This window comes from Hevea brasiliensis, chromosome 4, assembly GCF_030052815.1.
Source record: "Hevea brasiliensis isolate MT/VB/25A 57/8 chromosome 4, ASM3005281v1, whole genome shotgun sequence".
In the NCBI taxonomy this organism is placed as follows: domain Eukaryota; kingdom Viridiplantae; phylum Streptophyta; class Magnoliopsida; order Malpighiales; family Euphorbiaceae; genus Hevea; species Hevea brasiliensis.
Window position 1 is genome coordinate 16,096,795 of NC_079496.1, and position 21,556 is coordinate 16,118,350.

General features: G+C 31.0%; 2 protein-coding genes across 4 annotated transcripts; one reads left to right on the forward strand and one right to left on the reverse strand.

The window, feature by feature from the left end:
• Positions 1-2,201: 2,201 nt before the first annotated feature.
• On the reverse strand, positions 2,202-10,463 carry LOC110642774 (ADP-ribosylation factor GTPase-activating protein AGD5). Of its 2 annotated transcripts, none has more exons than XM_058145441.1 (11): positions 10,161-10,463; positions 8,698-8,756; positions 8,217-8,307; positions 7,502-7,556; positions 7,311-7,401; positions 6,968-7,202; positions 6,086-6,302; positions 5,692-5,876; positions 5,184-5,426; positions 5,035-5,093; positions 2,202-2,571 (listed from the first exon to the last, which is right to left on the reverse strand). In XM_058145441.1, exons 1-11 carry the CDS (start codon positions 10,209-10,211, stop codon positions 2,418-2,420), a joined length of 1,440 nt encoding a protein of 479 aa, XP_058001424.1. In that variant the 5' UTR covers positions 10,212-10,463; the 3' UTR covers positions 2,202-2,417. The 2 variants fall into 2 exon arrangements, with proteins under 2 accessions (XP_058001424.1, XP_058001423.1); XM_058145440.1 differs by having other exon boundaries at positions 5,692-5,882.
• A 102-nt stretch (positions 10,464-10,565) lies between these two features.
• Positions 10,566-12,465, forward strand: LOC131179241 (uncharacterized). Of its 2 annotated transcripts, none has more exons than XM_058145442.1 (3): positions 10,566-10,689; positions 11,635-11,883; positions 12,186-12,465. In XM_058145442.1, exons 1-3 carry the CDS (start codon positions 10,600-10,602, stop codon positions 12,240-12,242), a joined length of 396 nt encoding a protein of 131 aa, XP_058001425.1. In that variant the 5' UTR covers positions 10,566-10,599; the 3' UTR covers positions 12,243-12,465. The 2 variants fall into 2 exon arrangements, 1 of the variants encoding a protein (XP_058001425.1); XR_009148205.1 differs by lacking the exon at positions 10,566-10,689 and adding an exon at positions 10,733-11,073 and having other exon boundaries at positions 11,658-11,883.
• Positions 12,466-21,556: the final 9,091 nt, after the last annotated feature.

Sequence of the window (21,556 nt, forward strand, 5' to 3'; positions counted from 1 at the left end):
AATCCTAATTTCTTTATCTCAATTAATCTAGGCTTACTTTAATGTAGGTGCAATTGGTAATGTCAGAAACATTTGATTTTTCTTTTACGGGCACACTAAATTTTATAATAGCATCACTGTAGGTCAACCGGAGCTTTGTTCAGGATCCTGAATCTCCGGGCAATGGTGGTGGGTATCTCACATGCCAATCAGCCTTTTGGGTGCAGCCCTACCCGACCGACCACAAATTCAAATGATTAACAAATGGAAGGTGGTGGGTTCATGCAAATGGGATAAAAATGTAAATAAATAAAAAAATATATATTGAAAATTTAATTCTGCCAAAATTATGATAATATTTATCCATACTCTCCTGGCCTGAAATTTAACAAGTTGAATTCTGTGTTTGAAAATACTTAGTAACTATGCCTGTAACATTTTTGTGTCATGAAAAACGTATGTATCATACGTTGTCTGTCTTTATCCGGACACCTAAACCACCGACGGTCTAATAAGAGCTTGGCGTGCAATTATCCAAAGCGTATAATTTCAATGGTAAGGTGAGAAATCATTAGACCAACCAAATTTAATTTGATTACGCCAATATGTAGAAAAAAAAAAAATGCTTGATTATTATTTTGTTTGTATACGCAAAGGAACTTGCCCGTATTCAAAGTCACCAATAATGATTTCAGGCCAATTATACACTCTTCAACTTGCTTAATTATGACATTTTACAGCCACTATTTGTAGTTGTGTGTGACTACGTACAGAATTTTAATCAAATGGCTAGAACTTGTTCAAAATCAGATCGATGCTTTCTTGGCAGGTGAAGTGATAAAAATCGAATGCATGCATGGCTGGGAAATAGTGTGACCAACGGCAAGTTATAGGATATTTCCCATGAACTAAAAAATAATACACTGAACATTCATAAAAAAACAAAAAACAAAAAAAAATAATAATTGACTTAAATTTAGATTATATTTGACATATTATATTATATATTCGATTATATTATTTGATAATAAAAAAAATTATGTAGTGAAATATAAATTACATAATGTAATCAATTATATTTAAGATGATATAATAATTAATATATATAAAAATGAATTAATAATGATTACTTATTTTAATTTTTTTTTATTTATCATCAATATTATTGCTATCACTACTATTCAACTATCACTATTATTATCATCACTGTCGCTACCGTGTCACTATTACTGCCATTATCACCATTGCTATCACTATCACCTTCACCACCATCCTACTATCACCATTGCTATTACTACCACTATCACTTGATTACCACTATCACCACTTAGCCACTACTATCTTTACTAGGTGTGTACATGAATCGGTTTGGATGAATTCAATATTTTTTACCAAATCAAATAAAAAAAGTTGGTTTTAATACAAATTAAATTACAAAATCACGTATAATCACTTCTCATATTAACGTATCTCATTCTATTAGTTTTACATATATTTGAAATATTTGATTATAAGTTTAAATTTCTTTAATTGATTAATAATAAATTAATTTTATTTATTAATTAATTTAAGTTTTATTCATTAAAGTTTTGCTTTTTCTTATTATAATAAAATTATATATACAACTTCTAAAAAAATATTATTATATACACAACAAAATCTTTTGCATGTTATTATACTCAGCGTTACATTCTCTATATAGCCTCCCAAAAATAAAATTCAAGCTTTGCCATTGATAATAAAAATTGAAAAGGAGAATGTTTGATAAGCATATCGATTTTTTTTTTTAAAAAAATAAACTTCAATCATGCATCATATGGCGAAATTGGCTTAAGCACATACAACGTTGAATAGCAGAAGGCATGACAAAGAGCCACTCACAAAAACTCCATAACTTAGCTATACCATCAGCAGTCATACTTGCTTTCCTGACCGATATTGAAGATATCGAATGTTTGATAAACATATCGATTGAGTTTGAAATGATACAAGGAAAAATGCAATTATTAGAAGATTAGCCACATCCTGTCCTAATTTATATGGGTGTCTTCTAACTAAACTAAATCAACTCCAAGCATAAACAGTTTGGTTAAAAAAAATAACAAAAAAATCAATATATAAGAGACACTTCCAGTTCCACACTTTCAAGATACAAACTTGTACAGAATACTAATGGTTCAAAATCTGCAAGATGGGGAAAGGTAGCAATAAGCAGAGAAGGATGAGATCAATCCAAACCCATCTTTATTACTCTGGATACATCTACCCAATACAAAATGAGCCATTAAACAAATATGAAAGAGAAAAACTGAAACTGCCTCTACAAAATAGTTTACAATCGCCATACAGGAGGAAAATCTTTTTTAGGTGCTATTTTCCTGTAATACAACTATCATGGTATTGGTATGAAAAGGCCAACATTGTCACTCCCTCGAAACTCACTGCTTTGGGAACATGCCTTGTGTTAATGATGAGAAATCATAATCCTTTCCAGATTGTGATGAATTCCCGGATGAAACTGGAGCTCCCGATTGAGGACTAACTCCAGTCGTCACACCATTAACAGGGGTAACCTGCCCTGAGGTATAAAAGCTGCAAGCAAGGAATGGCAAATATTATGAAAATAAAGTTGCATAGAACATATCAAAAAATTTTGGTAATTGCCCCATATTTATTATCCATAACAAACATGATATCAGCACAAACTAATATTGGTCCAATCGAACCAGACTTTGTTTGGGATTCAAAAACCATATGGCAATTAGTTAATCCACTTAAGCAGTGCTGCCAGCCCTTACCACAGTAAAAAAAATTGCAGGATTACAGCCAAAGGGCAGTCAACAGAGATGTCCAAGGATAAGGCACCTAGATGTGCGCTGATGTGATGTCAAGCACACATTTACTAAAATGCAGATAAATAAAACACATTACACAATGCTTTCAATTTGTTAATAATAATTGAATGCACAAGCATCCAGAACATAATAAAACATCAATGCAACCAAGAAAAAAACTAATAAGTTTAATTAAAATAATTCATGCTGACGAGAGAAAAGTAAATAGCATCCGCCTCTAGGCATGGTTGAACACAAACACAAGATTACTGACAGCTAGCCCCAAATTCTAATCTCCAATTTACTCCAAGAAAAAGCTAGCAGCAATCTTCATCAGGGTTACATACAAGATAACCTTCCAATTGTATAGTGATAGTGATGTTTATAGAGTAAATTCCATGCAATGTTACATATAACCACACAGTTAAAAACAAAACAGAAAGGCACCTGAATGGGGTTGTAGTTCGGGTTGTTAGGTCGTGTTCGTGTCGACACGACACAAACACGAACACGACGCGATTAATAAATCGTGTCAAAAATCGAAATACAAACACGATTTTTTTATTATATGGGTTACGCGACACGATTAATGTTAAATCATGTTGGGTTAATTTGACACGACACGATCCATTTAACACAATTTGATATCAATCAACCTATTTAACACGATTTGACATGACTCAACTTATTTAACACAATTTGACACGATTTAATATTTTTAATTTTTATAAAATAATGTATTACATGAAATTTATGCATATTAACATGCAAAAATTTAATAATATATAAAAATAAAAAACATAAATCAAGCAAATGATATTTTTAATATTTAGCTAATCAACATTTTAACTAAAAAATTAAAAATAACAATTATTAAGCAATATTTTTTAACTTATTATATCAATTCACAAATTAAATTAGTTTTAATAAAAAGAAAACAAATTAGTTATTGTAACGCAATTCTAATGCAATAAATAATTAGACTTATATTTATTAATTCATTACTTTTAATAATGTCATTTGCGAGTTAACAGGTTAAATGGGTTGCCAAGTTAAAACGGGTTGGCGGGTTAAAACGGGTTGGTGGGTTATGGATCGACATGTGACACAAATAATAAAGCGTATCATAAATATGTCAAGTCAGATTGACATGATTTCAACACAAACATGAATGAGCTCAAACCAACCCTCTATTTTCGGTCGTGTTCATGGGTTGTGCCTAAAATTGCCAACCTATGTGCCCCTTAAGGATAAAGCCTCAATGAGACCATGTAATTTTACCTTTGTACATGACCAAAACCAAAAAAGCAACAGCGAGGAGAGAGGCATAGTAAAAACTACAAAAGTAGGAAAAAGAAAAGCAAAAGCAATGTAAGAATATGGAATTATGGTATTTTCTCAAAATCCTTAGAAAGTTTGCACATTGGGGTATATTATAGTCCTTCGCAGAGGGTACAAAAACCTCCCATGGTTTGCCTATTATCAAGATACAAGCAAGGAACACCGACATTGCTTATGTGAGAAATATGGTGTGCAAGTTAGGTTAAAAATGGCAATTATTTTTAAGTGCCAACCTGAAATCATCCTGCAAGTAGTCAACAGAGGACACAGAAACTTGGACATTAGGTTGAATTATAATCCCTGATGACTAAGCAAATTCTTTACAAAATGTTGGTCAGGAAAATTTTGAGAAAAAGAGAAATTTTTATTCCTTGCACAGAGCAAAACTAGATGCTGGAAGTTTAAATGCAATGGAAGACCCAAGGATCATCTCACAAGGAATGGCACATACACACAATCAGACATGCACAGAGAAGAGGGGAGGAAATACAGCAAGGAGGAGAAGAAACTTTCAATGATTGATTCTTCAGCTTCACCTAGTCAAAGACAAGAAATCCATAAATTTCCACCATTTGAAATATGCTCATTGAACTTTTGCAAAAAAAAAGGCAGCTGTTACACACAAATAACAAGATATGTACTTTAGAAATTTTAGACATCAGTCAAATACCATCTGAAGTTTGACTCGACTCAAACAAGTATAACAAAAAAATAACATTTATAAAAATATTTCAGCTGACAATCAGAAAGGGTTTTTTTCCAAGGAAGGTTTCATTATTCATTAATGATCAAGTTTCAAGCAAAACCACGTAATTGCTAATTCATCAATATTGAGCTTTATTACAGCAGTCAAATTAAAAGGGAAAAAATATATATATACCTAGACATTGGATATGGTACAGAGCTTCCTGCTAGATTTGTGAGTCCTGAGTTACCAGTCTAACTCAAGGGAAAGACAATTGAAATGTCAGAAGATCTCCAGATGCTACAAAAATGCCACAAAAATTGATGCAATCAATGTTAGGCTACCTGCATAAGTTTCCGTGGGTCACCCTGCCCGGCTACTGGCATCACTAATCCAGGAATTTGGTATCCAACATTTGGCCAATTTTGAGCAGGCAATATACCATTGGACCCAGGCTGTTGAATACTGCCAGGAAATTTTGGTTCCACACCACCTGATTTTGCTGCAGCAGCCATGAGAAGGGACTGTTGCTGTGCCAGCATAGCAAGTTGCTGTTGATGCATTGCAAATGGGGACACCATATTGGACTGTAATATATTCACGATATGAGTATCAAATAACTTATATTCGTACAGCAAATGTAAATTCTCTAATGAATGCTAATTTCCAATTGTAAACATTTAACTGATGTAGGTTTTATGAAATGATTTTAAGGCACAAATTGAGTTTCTCTACTTCTGTAAATAATTACATGATTAAAGTTATGAAATATATATATATATATATATATATATATTTAAATGAACATAATAATAATAATAAATAATAATAAAAAACACCACCACCATATACCTTCTCAAAAAGGCTCATGATATCATTTTTTACATCTTTTTGGTGTTTCTCTGTCACTGAAGGTGCTGTTAAAGAAGGCGAATCTTTAAATAGATCCTCAATTCCAGAAGTGGAGTTGGTATTATTCTCTGCCACTTTAGTTGGAGCATTTTTGTCTGTTGTTGATGCTTCTTCAGCAGCTGCAGCTGCAGCTGTTAATTGGCCGAGAGTCAAACTAAACAGCAACAACAGAACTTACTAATGGAACATCAAGGGTATTTGTAACAGAAACTAGACCATGCTACTAAAATTTTTATAAGGGGAAAAGGGAACAAATGAAAAAAAAAAAAAGAGCAAAAACTGGTTCTGCTTGTATGATCCTTTCAAGTGGAAAATGTGCAAAATGAAGACTTACATTGAAATCCTGCCCATCCATTATCATCATTGGAAGCTGCCTCAGAGCCATTTTCACTTGGGCCATCCACAGATAACATATTGAAAAGGTCAGTAGCATAATCAACTTTCGGGGCCGAAGCAGCTGGAATGGCAGTTGCAGCATTCTTTGTTGGTTCAGCTGGCTCCACTGTAGGTTCAATTTTCTGAATAACCTGATGGGGCTTTGGATGGGCGATCTGTTTGTGCACAAATACATCATACTCAAGTAATTAAGCATTGAACATGTCTACAACTCCTTTTTTTTTTTGTTGGGGGGGGGGGGAGGGGGAGAGGAGAAGGGGGTTTAAGTAAATAAACAGCAAGAAATATGCAAGTATGATATATCCACTCTAACCAAGAGATATCATGAAATTAGCCAAAGATAATAGAATAGCAGAAATTTGATCAAAATACTTGGAAATGGCTCCGCCCTGTCATTCTCTTAATTTCATTGGCTTAATATGAATTACATTACATAAATTTACAGTTCCAGTAAAGTGATCTATTCCTTGTCTTTTTTGAGGCGGATTTCATTTTCAATAAATTAGGGGCAAAGAATCAAGCAAGAAGTTTACTTATTCTGTAACAAACTCAAATAACTGACATACTAATTATTTATTATCGTCAATTTTAGGAAGGGAACAACACACAGAGAAAGCAATTAAAAAACTTGCACCTACAAAGGCCTTCGCTGTTACCCTCTTTCTTTTCTTAATTCATTTGTCTTATAAATGAAAGGAGGAGAAAAGAAAGGGGAAAGTTAAGAAACAAGAAAATATTGGTAAGCCATGCTCTTATTGCGAACATTCACAGTTAAACCTTTGAATGTCACAATATTCAACTAGAATTAAAGACAAAATACCTGCTCAGGTCCCTTCGGAGGAATGGGAATGCTAATTCTTTGAACAGGAAAACTGTCCTTTGAACTTAGTGGTTGAGCATTCTTTCTTTCATCAAACATATTTTCTGAACTGCTGGCACGTTGATGCCCACTTCTTTCACTGGGTCTCTGCCAATGCAAAGAAGACCTTTCATCATGGTCTCTAGGAGGGGATTTTGGTTCTCCATCTCTAGGGACCCATCTCTTCTCTTCATACCTGTAAGACAAATGCAATAATCAAGAGTACTTACATTGGCACAAAAGAGATTGATGATGCCCATGGGGAAAAAAAGGTAAAGACAGCATTCTAATGCTCGATGCATACTTTGCACGAATGAAATTCTCTATGCCAACTCTATCGTAGTTGGGGGGTAGCTCTGCTTCCCAGTAACTATTTGCCTTCTCATTTCCCATTGCTTTACAAGAACAGTAAGAAGCAGAGAATTAATCAATTTTAAAGGTCAAATCAACATGATAAAAATCACTACAAGCTCATAACAAAACAAACAATCTTACATTGAATAAATGCAACCTGCTCTGGAAGCCATGTGTCAAGGGCTGCAGATCGAACCTGCAGCAGAAACAAGAAAGGATTCAAAAATATCGTCCAGATAGATAATTGCTATTGTAGTTTTAATAAGGAAATATTCCATTAACTATCAAGATTCACAGCTCTCTCTCTCTCTCTCTCTCTCTCTCTCTCTCTCTCTATATATATATATATATATATATTAAATAAAAGGTTATAGATTCATTGAACAGCCAAAGCCAAGTTTCCATTGATTCACATGATTAACAATGATATAATAAAGGTTAAAAAGCAAGCAAAATGAATATATGCAAAAGGTTACAGATTCATTTATGACACACAATGTGCAAAAGTACAATTCACTTAATTGAAATACCATCATATATTCAGAATTATTATTCCATGTAGGATTAATCATCAATCCCTCCACCTCACAACTGCTTTTTAGGCATTTTCTCATAAAATCATAATAATAAAGAAAAGCTGAAGTTGAGTTGATTCTGAACAAAATCAAGAAGCCCTTGTTAATATGGTCCCCCATAATTACTGTCCATATGCTATTGTTCTACAATAAAGCTTACTGAATTTCCATCAGAAGTCCACATATAATAATTCAATGGAAGTTAAGGACAGCTCATCCTTTTCACTTAGTTCTCAAAGAATTAAATCAATCATAAAGCATATTGGACAATGAAACATCACCTTCGATATGTGCACCCCCAGGCTTCGGTGTATCCCTGAACATTGCATGCATATAAAGATACCTAAATTCACACTTGCCCACCTTGGACCTCTGCATCACAAACAAGTTAATATTAACAACTCATAATATAACAAAGAATGAGAAACTAACAAAAGCCTGCTAATGTATGGTGTAATTTATGAGGATCCAAGACCACTACGTGTGCGTTTGGCATTAAAGTTGAAACTGCTTTTTTGAAAAAATAAAAAATTAGATGCAACAACAAAAAGCAACTTCTTGGAGTTTTTACGAACAAAATATGTAAAATCTATATTAAATTTAATTGCTTTTAATCAACATATTCAAAATTGTGTCTTTTTCTCAACAACAATTACAACAATACTGCTAAGAAAACCCTAAGTTATTTCCAAGCTTATGCATGAACTCAACTATTTACTATTAATATGGTTATTATATCCTTAATATTCTCTACATACATACTTGGCTTTGCAGTCAGCACATTCTCTATTCTCAGGCAATTTAAGGAGACCTTCCAAGATCTGCATAGGTATAAAATGCAAAGATAAAAATCCAATCTAGGAAGTATACTTCTGAGAAACAAAGCAAACAAGTCATAAGATAATATGCTCATCAGAAATTCCTTTTCAGTGATTGAAAAAATTATCTAATTGTCTCCTACTAATCAATTTGATGTATCATAGGCAACACGATCATGTTAGCCAAGCATTTCCACAAGTGAAAGAAAAATGCTAATAGCTACATTTCTTTTAAAAGAGAAAAAAGGCATTAACTTAAAACATTCTAAATTTTGGCTTAAATTAAAATCTAGTCACTCAATGGTAAAGCTGATATGTAAAAAGAAAAAAGCACTATGAAAATAGCATAAATGCAGCGTTAGAATCAGTAAATGTTCTTGAGAACTTTGTAATTCCACTGTAGTTAATATGTTCCTAACTCTCTGAATGATAACTAACGCTCATTTCCAAAACACTCATTGCTATAGTGTTTCAGCTGATGCATACCATAAACTTAAGACTCAACAACGTTCATCTATTTCACTTACTGTATGATAAATAATTTGGTAATTAGCACACAAACCAATATCAATTTGGATGCCATAACAGCACCCAGGCAATATGACACACGAGAAAATACAGGCATCTATAATACCAGATAATTCCATTGAAACTCAAAATATTTCAACGGAAGAAACAAATCACAAGCAGCCACACTGAAAAATTAAAGTACTTGTGAGTATTATACCTGTAGGCATTTCTGGGCCTGTACATCCACATTAGTTTTAAAGATACAAATAAGACCTCAAAATATTGTTTAAATAGATGCCTACAAAATGCAATTTTCTTGATTGTATCATTTTCTACAGGTTTTAAAACAAGGATTGATAAATTAAAAATATAAATTCATATCCAGTATTAGCTTAACGTATGCATAGCTAAGAGTTACAACAGCAAATTTTCAGCAAAATTATACATAAGCACTAATTGTTAAAGAGAGATCATATATTTGTTGACGTAAGAAATGATCTTAACATGGGCATATTTCATCATTTATCCAAAATTTAAATCAAATCTTCAGGAAAAGTTCATAAAAACAGAAAATTAACTAGAAATGGGAAGTTACATCAAAATAGAATATAAAATCAGATTGAAAACGCAGATTCCCATCCAAAACACACAGATTAAATCAGGCAAAAATTCAAATCCATCAACGTTCTATTCAATCTAAGCTTCATTTTCCCCGAATTTCACATCAACAAAATAGAACATAAACTTCTTCTAGATCAACAGGAAATTGAGATATAATCAGAACAAGCCAAACTCCAAAAAGAAAAAAAAAAAAAAAAAAAAGGAAAAACTTAAGATAGAATCGAAATAAAAAAAAAAAAAAAAGAGATAGCGCTAATAAGGATATTGAAAGAGAACCTTTCTGTGCTTAGCATTAAGCTCTTTAGAGACGTTGGCCTTCTCGTTCATGGCGACAGTACCAACCAAACCTAGAATCGGCAAATTGAGAGACAGAAGAAACAAACAAGAAGCAGAAACAGCAAGAACAGAGAAATTGAGGTCAGTTTCGTCTTTTTATCTGGCTCTCCCCTCTTCTCTCTGTGTTCTTTATTGTCTCTCTCTTTTCCCTCTCTCTGATTACCATGTGAAAAAGGAAAGAGAGAAAAGAAAAGAGAGATCGCAAACAGTGTGTGCTCGCCCCTTGACTTTTAAATTTGATTGTTTCATTTTCTTTGGCTTTTATGGGGTTTTTATTTTTCTTTGTTTGCACGTGCCAATGTGAGGTGAGGCAGCGTTGTGGGATTGGTACGTGTGGGGAGGTTAGCAGAAGAAAAACGACTGCGTTTTGACCCCACAGATGCTAAACGATGTGGAGAGCCAAGCGGTGATGCCTGCAGAATCATGCTTCCGATCTTACAAATTTGCAGACAAAGCGACGACTGTGACTGTGAGTGTCTCCTCTGCGACTTATTCTTTTTAGGGTTTTTGTACGTTATATCTTGTTGATGTGAGATTTTCGAAGTTGAATTCTGTGTTCTGTTTGGATCCTGAGAAATTGTAGGAAAAGGAAGGAAAATTTTGTCTTTCCTTCTTCTTCTTCTTCTTCTTCTTCTTCTTCTTTTTTAATTTTGTCTATTTGGAATTATTATTATTTTTTCTCATAAGTTTCTTAGCTCTAGAGAAAAGACATGTGCTTGATTTTGAATTCTTTCTTCAATGCAAAAATTTCTATCTTGGAGCTTTAGAAATAAGAGGAGCTGGAGAAATAATCTCTGTTCTCAATCATTTTTCTTGATACTTTATTTCTCTTATAATTTCAAAGCCCTATAAGGTATTATTACGTTATGCTTTCTTCTCTGTTGATTATTACTTCTTCCTAATGACATGTCTTTCAATTGCTGATATTGATAGTAGTCCCATTTTATTTGGGAGATAACTTCTCTTTGATTCACCCACAAGCGTTTTGAGGTGGACTTCATCTTCTGAATTGGTGATTTTGTTCCCTTGGCCTCAGGAGAGGATTCGAGAATTGCCTAAAAGCTTTTGGATGTTTGAGGCTGGTTTTCCTTTATTTTTAACGTTAAATGACCACAATATCCCGACTTTTGCTTATATTTTCAATTTTTTTAATATCAATTTTACAGCCATTGTTAATAATTTTAACAAGTTGACTGAGATTGTTAAAAAATAATAACATTTGGCCTTATTTTTATGATTTTATCATGAGATTGAATGAGTTAGAGACAAGATAGGAAAGGGTTTCTTGTGGCATTAAGTTTTAAAACCATTTTCTTGGAAATGATTTTTGAAAAAAAAAAAAAAAGATTTCTGCTACCTTCAGTATTATATTAGTGATCTTTTTTTTTCTTCCCAGTCTACTAACCTGTGTTAGATTCTCTTATTGCTTTGGCACAGATATACAGATAAATTGAGTATAATTGGTCATCTTACGGACAGCGGTACCATGGAAAATGTAACTGGCTCGCAGTCTAAACCTCAATGGCAGCAAAGTGGAAATGAAGAGAAGAAGGCAGCAGTTCATGAAGAAATGAAGAGAATGAACCAACTTCCTGTAAACAGCACTTATGCTACCCATCGCCTGCGAGTTCTCAACAAAATTCTGCAACTTCTATCCATTCAGGTATGGAATATTAACAGCTCTTTTTTAAACAGGACAAAAAAGGCAGCACTGCCATTTTCTGGTCCAATTATTTTCAAATCAAAGGAAGGGAGGGGAAGAGGGTGGGGGAGGGGGGTGTGGGAGGGAAGAGGGGGAACAGAGAAGCTTTTGGGGATCTGCAATTAGAAAAATAAAGAGCAATTTTGACAAAACAAATTTGGAATTTTATCAGTATGTGATGCCCAAGTACCTGAAATCTGTATTAAGATGTTTGAATGGCAATTTTCATGGCCATTAACTTGTTATCTTTTCAATTATGTCAGAGGACTGTCTCACAGGAAGAGGAATTGGAGTTGCTTTTTGCTGGGCTGCATCTGTGAAATTGTCTGTGCAATTGCAGGTGACCCGTGCAATTTTTTCTTGTAATCAGGTTAAATTTGTAACTACTATATATGTTGTGTCTTTAAACTTTGAGCATTGATTGCTATGGCTTTAGGTATAGCTCCTAGTTATGTTAGAGTACATTGTAAGTTACAGAGTTCCAAGTTCTATGATGATGACAAATTGTTTTTGCTTACATCATGTATATAGTTTTTTTGTTTCTGTTGTTGGAACTGTAAAAAATGAATTTGTAAACTTTTGTACGTGTTACGGGAGTTTTATGCGATTGCAAGATTCTCAATAAGTTGAAAGGAAAATTTTATCGTACAGCCATACGACTGGCCATGTTATATGGTAGTGGGTGTTGGGCAATGAAGGAGTCGTATGTATCTAAGATGAGAGTTGCGGAGATGAGAATGCTAAGGTGGATGAGTGACCATACTAGACTAGATAAAGTCTGTAATGAGATTATTAGAGAAAAGGTAGGAGTGGTGCCAATTGAGAATAAGTTGAGAGAATGGAGATTGAAGTGGTTTGGTCATGTGAAGCGTAGACATACGGAAACTCCAGTTAGACAAGTAGAGCACATTGGGTTAAAGGACAGAAAGAAAAGAAGGGGTAGATCTAAACTAACTTGGTGGATAGTAGTACAACATGACCTAGAAGCATTACACATTTTCGAGAACTTAACCCAAAATCGTTAGAATGGAGAAATAGAATCCATATAACCGATCCCAATAAATTTTTAAGATAAAGGCTTAGTTGAGTTGAGTTGAGTTTCTGGCTCTGGTGGTCAAAGGGGCATGGTGGGCTTCGGGTTGCTTTTGGGTGAGAATCCTTCACAACTTAAATCTGTCTACATGTTGAACTTAAATTTGTCTTTTTCTACCTATTAGGTTCAAATTCTGAATCTCGTGTTCCCACATCTAAACGGTGCCTCAATCAGTCCCTTTTTGCCTCAATCAGTCCCTTTTTACATGGGTTATTGATTTCAAGTTGACAGAAACATTCTTGTCCATTACACTACAACATAAACAATCCATGTCATTGTATAACATCCTTTTACGCGTTGTTATATAGATACACTCACTCTATAATCTTGTCTTATCTCAATTATCTTATGGGGATTCTTATTTAGCTTGTAACATTTTATAATCAAAAGCATGGAGATATGTTTAATTTCTTTTTTAAGTTTGTATTATTACCGTAGTTGACGGTACACTAAAGCATCACATAACTCTGCTATCCCCCCAATTGCAATGACTTTTTCACTCTTTAATTTTGATCTTCAATTGTGTTCCTTGTTTGCATTATTGCTTGTTGTGTACATACCAAAAGCATTCAATCAGAAGGCATTTCAAACTTTATATTTTGTTTTTGCATCATCTCAGTAGCATCTAAATTAGTCTCTTCTTCATGGCATATTGGTTAAAATAAGTCGCTCTAAACATTCATGTTTATTACAACAATAACTAAGTTTTAGTTTCAAACTAGTTGAGATCCACTATATAGATTATTTTTGGCTATTCAACTCTATTTAAAACTAATTTCAGATCAACTCAACTTAACTAAACTAAGCATTTATCTCAAAAATTTGTGATCGACTATATGGATTCTCTTTCTCCACTCTAAATGATTTTGGGTTAAATCCTAGGAAATATGTAATGCTTCTAAGTCATGTTGTACTACTCTCCTCCAGGTCAGTTTAGGTCTACCCCTTCTTTTCTTTCTATCATCTAACTTAATGTGCTCTACTTGTCTAACTAGAGCCTCCGTATGTCTACGCTTCACATGATCAAACCACCTCAATCTCCCTTCTCTCAACTTATCCTCAATTGCCACCACTCCTACCTTTTTCTCTAATACTCTCGTTACGGACTTTATCTAATCTAGTATGGCCACTCATCCACCTTAACATTCTCATCTCCGCAACGGTAAAATTTTCCTTTCAACTTATTGGAAATTTTGCGATCATATAAAATTCTCGTGGCACGTTTCCACTTCAACCATCCAGCTTTAATCATATGACTAACATCCTCCTCACATCTTCCATCTACTTGAAGGACTAAGCCGAGATATTTAAAGTGATTACTTTGAGACAGTATCACTCCATCCAAACTAACTCCTTCCCTATCACCAGTTCGGCTTTCACTGAACTTGCAATGCATGTATTCTGTTTTCGTTCTACTTAACTTAAAACTCTTTGATTCTAGGGTACTTCTCCAAAGCTCTAGCTTTCTATTGACTCCTTCTCGTGTCTCATCTATCAGAATTATATCATTCGCAAACATCATACACCAAGGGATACTCTCTTATATATGTTTCGTCAATTCATTTAAAACTAATATAAAAAGGTAAGGGCTTACAGCTGAACCTTGGTATAATCCAACTGAGATAGGAAAATCTCTTGTGTCCCCTCCCACTATGCGCACAATAGTAGTTGCTCTTTCATACATATCTTTCAACATTTGTATGTACCTAATAGATACCCTCTTTTGTTCTAACACTCTCCATAAGACATCTCTTGGAATACTATCATAAGCTTTCTCCAAATCAATAAAAACCATGTGTAGATCTTTCTTCACATCTCTATATTTCTCCATTAAACTTCTAATGAGAAAGATCGCTTCTATAGTTGAACGACCGGGCATGAAGCCAAATTGATTGGGAGAGATAGAAGTGTCATGACGTAGTCGATGTTCCACAACTCTCTCCCATAGCTTCATAGTATGGCTCATGAGTTTAATTCTCCTATAGTTTGAATAATTCTGTATGTCTCCCTTATTTTAAAAAATAGGTACTAAAATACTCCTCCATTCATCAGGCATTTTCTTTGAGTTTGGAATCTTATTAAACAATTTAGTTAACCATGCCACTCCCATATCTCCCAAACAATTTCACACTTCAATTGGTATTCCATCGGGTCCACAAGCTTTTTCTACTTTTATTTTCTTAAGTGCTTCCTTTACTTTTAAAGATCTAATACTTCTAGTATAGTTCACATTCTTTTCTATTGCTTTGTAGTTCATATTCACACTATTACCATTTTAATTATTAGTAAAAAGATCATCAAAATAATTTCTCTATCTTTCTTTAATGTCCTCGTCTTTCACCAACATTTTTCCTTCTTTATCCTTAATGCATCTAACTTGATTGAGATCTTGACATTTCTTTTCTCTCCTCCTTGCTAATCTATAAATATCTTTCTTCCCTTCTTTAGTTCTAAGTTTCTCATACAACTTTTCAAAGGCCTACGCTCTTGCTTGACTAACTGCCTTTTTTGCCTCTGTCTTTGCTATCTTGTACTGTTCATATGTCTTATTATTATCACACTTAGGTAATTTCTTATACCATTCTCTCTTTCTCTTCACTGCCTTTTGTACTTCCTTATTCTACCAATATCTCTCTTTTGAGGGTATTCCATGTCCTCTAGACTCTCATAGTACTTTTTTAGCTAGTTCTCTAATCCTTGATGTCATGTGTATCCACAAACCATTGGCCTTCACATCCAGCTTCCATGCTTCGGACTCGATAAGCTCATTTTTGAACTTCACTTGCTTTACTCCTTTCAACTCCCACCACTTTGTTTGAGCTTCGAGCTACACTATTTCTTCTAACCTTACTTGAATTGTTCTTAAACTTGATATCCAAGACCACTAACCGATGTTGGCTTGTTAAAACTTCTCCCGGAATGACCTTACAATCTTTGCATAGAGCTTTATTTGTCTTTCTGGTTAAGAGAAAGTCAATTTGGCTTTTATGTTGCCCACTTTTGAAAGTCACTAAATGTGACTCTCTTTTTATAAAGTAGGTATTTGCTAGTATTAGGTCGTATACCATAGCAAAATCCAGGATACTTTTTCCCTCCTCATTGCGGCTGCGAAAACCAAAATCTCCATGAATATTCTCATAACCTTGCCTATCACTTCCTACATATCCATTCAAATCTCCACCGATGAAAACATTCTCTTCATTTGGTATGCTTTGCATTAGATCATCCAAATCTTTCTAAAACCTTTGTTTACTCTCACTATTTAGTTCTATTTGTGGGGCATAAGCACTAACTACATTTATTGTTTTTCCTTCTAGTACTATCTTTACTAGTATAATTCTATCTCCTACTCTTTTCACAGCTATTATAGCATCTTTCAATGTCATGTCTGTGATTATGCCCACTCCGTTCTTGTTCCTCTTCTTTCCGGTAAACCACAGTTTGTTTGTACCCTGAATTACTCACTTCCTTGCTTTTTTCTCCTACCCATTTAGTCTCCTGAATGCAAGCAATATTCACCCTTCTCCTTTCCAAGGTATCCACAAGCTCCATTAATTTTTCTATAAGTGATCCAACATTCCAAGTACCAACATTGATTCTCCTCCTATCATGTTCCTTCCTAATTGATCTTATTCTATGATATCTTTTATTGTTCTTTATGCCTATTTTGTGTTCTGTTCCACTATCTGTTCTACTATCTATCCTATGGACTAACTTCTTTATCCATACCCATCCATGATATTGGAACTCTTGCTCATTTAATACTACACCCCGGTACCGACATGGCGCGTCGTTTTTGGTGAACGCCCTACACTCTTGTATATTTCTCACTACATCCGGGCTCCGATGTAGCGTATTGTAAGTAGAGGACGCCCCAACGTTTATATCATTTGAATTCATATCATAAGGTGTGACAGAATTTTTACGCTGGTTGTTACCTACCGCAATCCTCCTCCTTTATCCGGGCTTGGGACCGGCTAAGCACAAATTACTTAAGCGGAGTTCAATTTCATATCGATATCTAAAAATCGTAAATCTTTGATACTACTTCCTTCTATGTTATTTCCACTACTGACTTATAATATTTCCGTATCGGAGCATTTGATGTTATATGTTGGACATAACTAATCCATTTTATTTAACTTCTCTCATTTTATTCTTAATGCATTTTCTGACAGATATGGCTATTCCTAATTTTATCAATATTTGTGTTACTAGACACTCATCTTAACATCTGCATTTTTGCTATACTTTTGTGGGTGCACTAATTAGATGTCCAACATTCATTTGCATGCAACATAACTGGTCTAATCATAATTCTATAGAACATACTTCTCACTTTATCAAGGATTGTAAAATCATAGAGCATGCCCATCCCACTCGTCCATTTCATCCATCTTATTCTGATCATATGTGTTACATCCTGATCTATTACTCCATTCTTCTAGATGATAGATCCTAAATAATTAAATTGATTATATTTTGACACCAAAATTTCATTTAATCAAACCTCTCCTCCGTTCCTTTTATGAGAGTTAAACTCGCAATGCATATATTCTATCTTATTTCTGCTAAGCTTAAATTTTTATTTTCAAGAGTCCTTTTTTACAATTTCAATTTTTGGTTAACTCTTTCATTAGTTCCATCCACTAAGACAATGTTATCTACAAATAACATGCAACATGAGATATCATCTTGAATATTATTGGCTAGCTCATTCATAACAAAGGTAAAAGGCTATGGACTCAAAGCCGATCCTTGATATAAACCTATTGTTATGGGGAACTCATTTGTATCCCTTTACATTGTTCTGACACTTGTGATTGTCCCACATATATTTTCCTTGATTACATATCTATATATATAAGATGGACTCTTTTATTCTTCAACACTAACCGAAGAACTTTTATCGGTACTCAATCTTATGTATTTTTTGGGTCAATAAATATCATATGTAGAGATTTTTTTTTCCTCTCCCTGTAAATTCCCGTTAATTTTCTTAATAGAAATATAGGCTTTATTGTAAATCTACCGAGTATAAAGTTAAACTAGTTCTCTGATATCTTAATATTGTTGCGAAGTCTATGGTAAATTTAATGTGTAAATCCACTCTAACTTAAAGAAATGCAATACAAATTATATGTGATTGCGAGATGACTAAAAAATTATAATGTAATATTGCATTACAAAACATGTAACTTCTTTGCTCTATTTTTTTATACGTTTCAATTTTTTTTATTTAGTCATTAGTCAACCATCATTACTTTGTCTTTGAAAATTAAAGGAAAAAAAAAAAAATGGGGTTTGTCCTCAATCCACGCAAGTATCACCGTCCTTTCTCAATGAAATGAATAATTAGCAGATTTCTTGATGATGTTGCCAAAAAATTTAGCCTTGAATCTAATTCAATGTACTTCATTTCAGTACATTCATGGGCTGTTTGCTGTATTTATGAGTTAGGTCTAATTCAAACGGAGCAGTCTAAAAGATACCATAACATCACAAACTAGCATGATGCTCTGGCTGATTTATAATTTTTATTTTTTAATTATATTTTAAATAAGAATATATTATTATTATTATTATTATTATTATTATTATTATTAAATATTTTTCTTTTATTTAATTTAATTTAAATAAATTTTCACTCATATATTAGTATTTTTTAATTAATTTATAGTGTAATTAATTAAAATATCTTATTTAATTTTTTAATACGTATAAAGTTCCTATGAAATTTAATAAAATTACTTTATTCACAAAAACAATTTAAATTTTATCACAAAACTAATTTAAATTTTATGAAATTTTTATATTTTATCTCATAATTTATGTAAATTAATATTTATTTTTTTGTTTAGAAAAAATATGTTAAATTAATGAGAAAATAATATTATTTTAAAAAATATATAAATATAATATTTTTTAATTAATATAATAAAAAATATATTGAACTTCTAATGATGAATTGAATTATTTAAATTTAATAATAATAAAAATATATAACATTATTCTTAATTAAAAATAATATTTTATTATATTATTTTAAAAAATCTACATCTCTCAAGTTTTGTAAAATGTAATTTTTTTTATTAATTTGATATATTTTTTATAAATTAATTCGTTTACAATAATTATTATCATTTTATATAAATTTATGATATAAAATACATATATTTCGTAAAAATTAAAATCTTAAATAAATATATAATATATACATATGTAACTAAATATCATTATTTTCTATTAATTTAATAAATATTAAAAATATATAACATTTTTCAACAAACAGTTTTGCAATTTTAATTTTTCAATCACTTTTATTTATAATTGAATTTTTAATATAACCATATTTGTCATTTATCTTTGAGATTTTACTGATAAATAAAAATATAGTTGCAAATGATTTTTATATAAAAATATAGTTATTTAACTAAAATTGGAAATAATTTTATCAAAAATTGATGAAAATAAAACGATTGATGATCAAAATATCAATCCGATGCGTGATGACATAATTCTAGCACAAGTCACTATTTTTTAGGAATTCAATAAACTTTTCTTAACATTATAGGAAATTAGGGACAAGTAGAAATATAAATAAATTTTGGGAATCGAGACTAATAAATATTAAATAAAAATAGTAAAAATATATCAAATCAAAGAAAGAATTTGAGAGGAAAATATGAGAAAAAAAAACTTTTTCTAATTACTTATTTTTATTATTTGGTGGTGTGCTCAAACATCACAATGTATCAACTATTTATAGATACTGAATAAGAAGTCATTTAAATTAAAAAAAAATTTATCACTAATTATTATTTAATTAAAAAAAAAGAATGTTAACTTATTGCAAGAAAATATTTAAAGTTACCATCTAATACTAAAATGTTGAATAAAGAATATGGACATTTGAAATAACATATTCGTCACATTATCAATTCAATGCTCATAACTCAAATCAAATAAAACAAAATTAGTAAAGATTTGAAAGATAATTCTCAATTTTTTAGGAAAAAATTACATTGACTATATAGAGAATGTAACTTGTGTATTTTGGTGAACTCTAACAATAAATATTTCTTTTATAAAATTATTATAATGAATGATTAAAATTATTTTGTGAGAAAAGTGACACAATATAATATATTTCAGTAATAAATATAATGTATAAATACAAAATTTATATATAAGTTATAATTAAATATCAAATATAATTAATATTTGATCAATTTTAAAATAGAAATTATCAATTGTTATTTACTTTATTTAATAAATATTATTTAATTGAGAGTTACCATAAATATCCTAATGATCATGGTTGTAAAATAAATCTAGGCACTATATGTATAGCAACATATAACAATGCAATTAAAGATTAAAATTCTATTTTAGATTGCCATAAAAAAGTTTAATTAATTAAAAATTAATTTTTGAAAAAATATTTATATTGATTTGATTGGAAAAATATTTAGAAAATATTTTATTACTTTAAAATTATAATAATTAATTAATAATATTAAATTTAAAATTTTGATAAATAATATTAATAGTACATAATAGCGGTTAAATATGGGTTGATGCGTAGATTTATAAAAAATAAAACTCAAGAAATAATTTTATAATATCAATATATTGTGTTACATGTAATGTATTTTAAATTAGTAAAATTTATATGAATAAAAAAATTATTTTAACAAAATTAAAGTGTAATAACTGCATTAAATTTATTATTAAAATTTTAAATAATAAAATTAATAGCCTGAAATAATACATATAACTCATATATTATGTTTATATATTTACAATTTTATTTTATTATATCTCATATATATAAATACATAATTATATTATTTAATATTTTCAAAATTCATTATATATATATATATATATATGACATTCAATATATAATTTTTTTATTAATTTTAAAGTATATAATTCTTAAATTTTTGTACTGAAAATGAAATAGTAAAATGTTTAAGAAATATTAATTAAGAAATTTATAAACATTAATAATTAAATAATATTAATTAAATATATTTAATATTTTTAATTATTTAATCATAAAAACTGGGGTAACAATGACAATAATAAAAATATTTTAAAAGAAATTAAAAAAATTAAATAAAAATAAAATTAAATAGTTAATATAAAAGATAATAATTACTATAAATATAAAAACATTATATATAAAGAAAATAACAAAGACAAATAAAAAAATAAAACTAAAAAGAAATATATCCAGAATTAAAATTGAAAACTCATCTTTGTGTGTATATATACACACACACGAATAGTTATGTTTTTCTTGATATTATTTTATTTATTTATTTATTTATTTTGTTGTGGGTGGTACTTGACTTTTAGCTTTGGATTCAATAGTTTCATTTTAATATTATAAGGAATTAGGAATAAGAATCAATAAATATATATATATATATATATATATATATATATATATATATATATATATATATATATATATTTTAAGATTGAGACTAAAAAAATTGAATAGAAAACAATGAAAAATATAAAAAATTA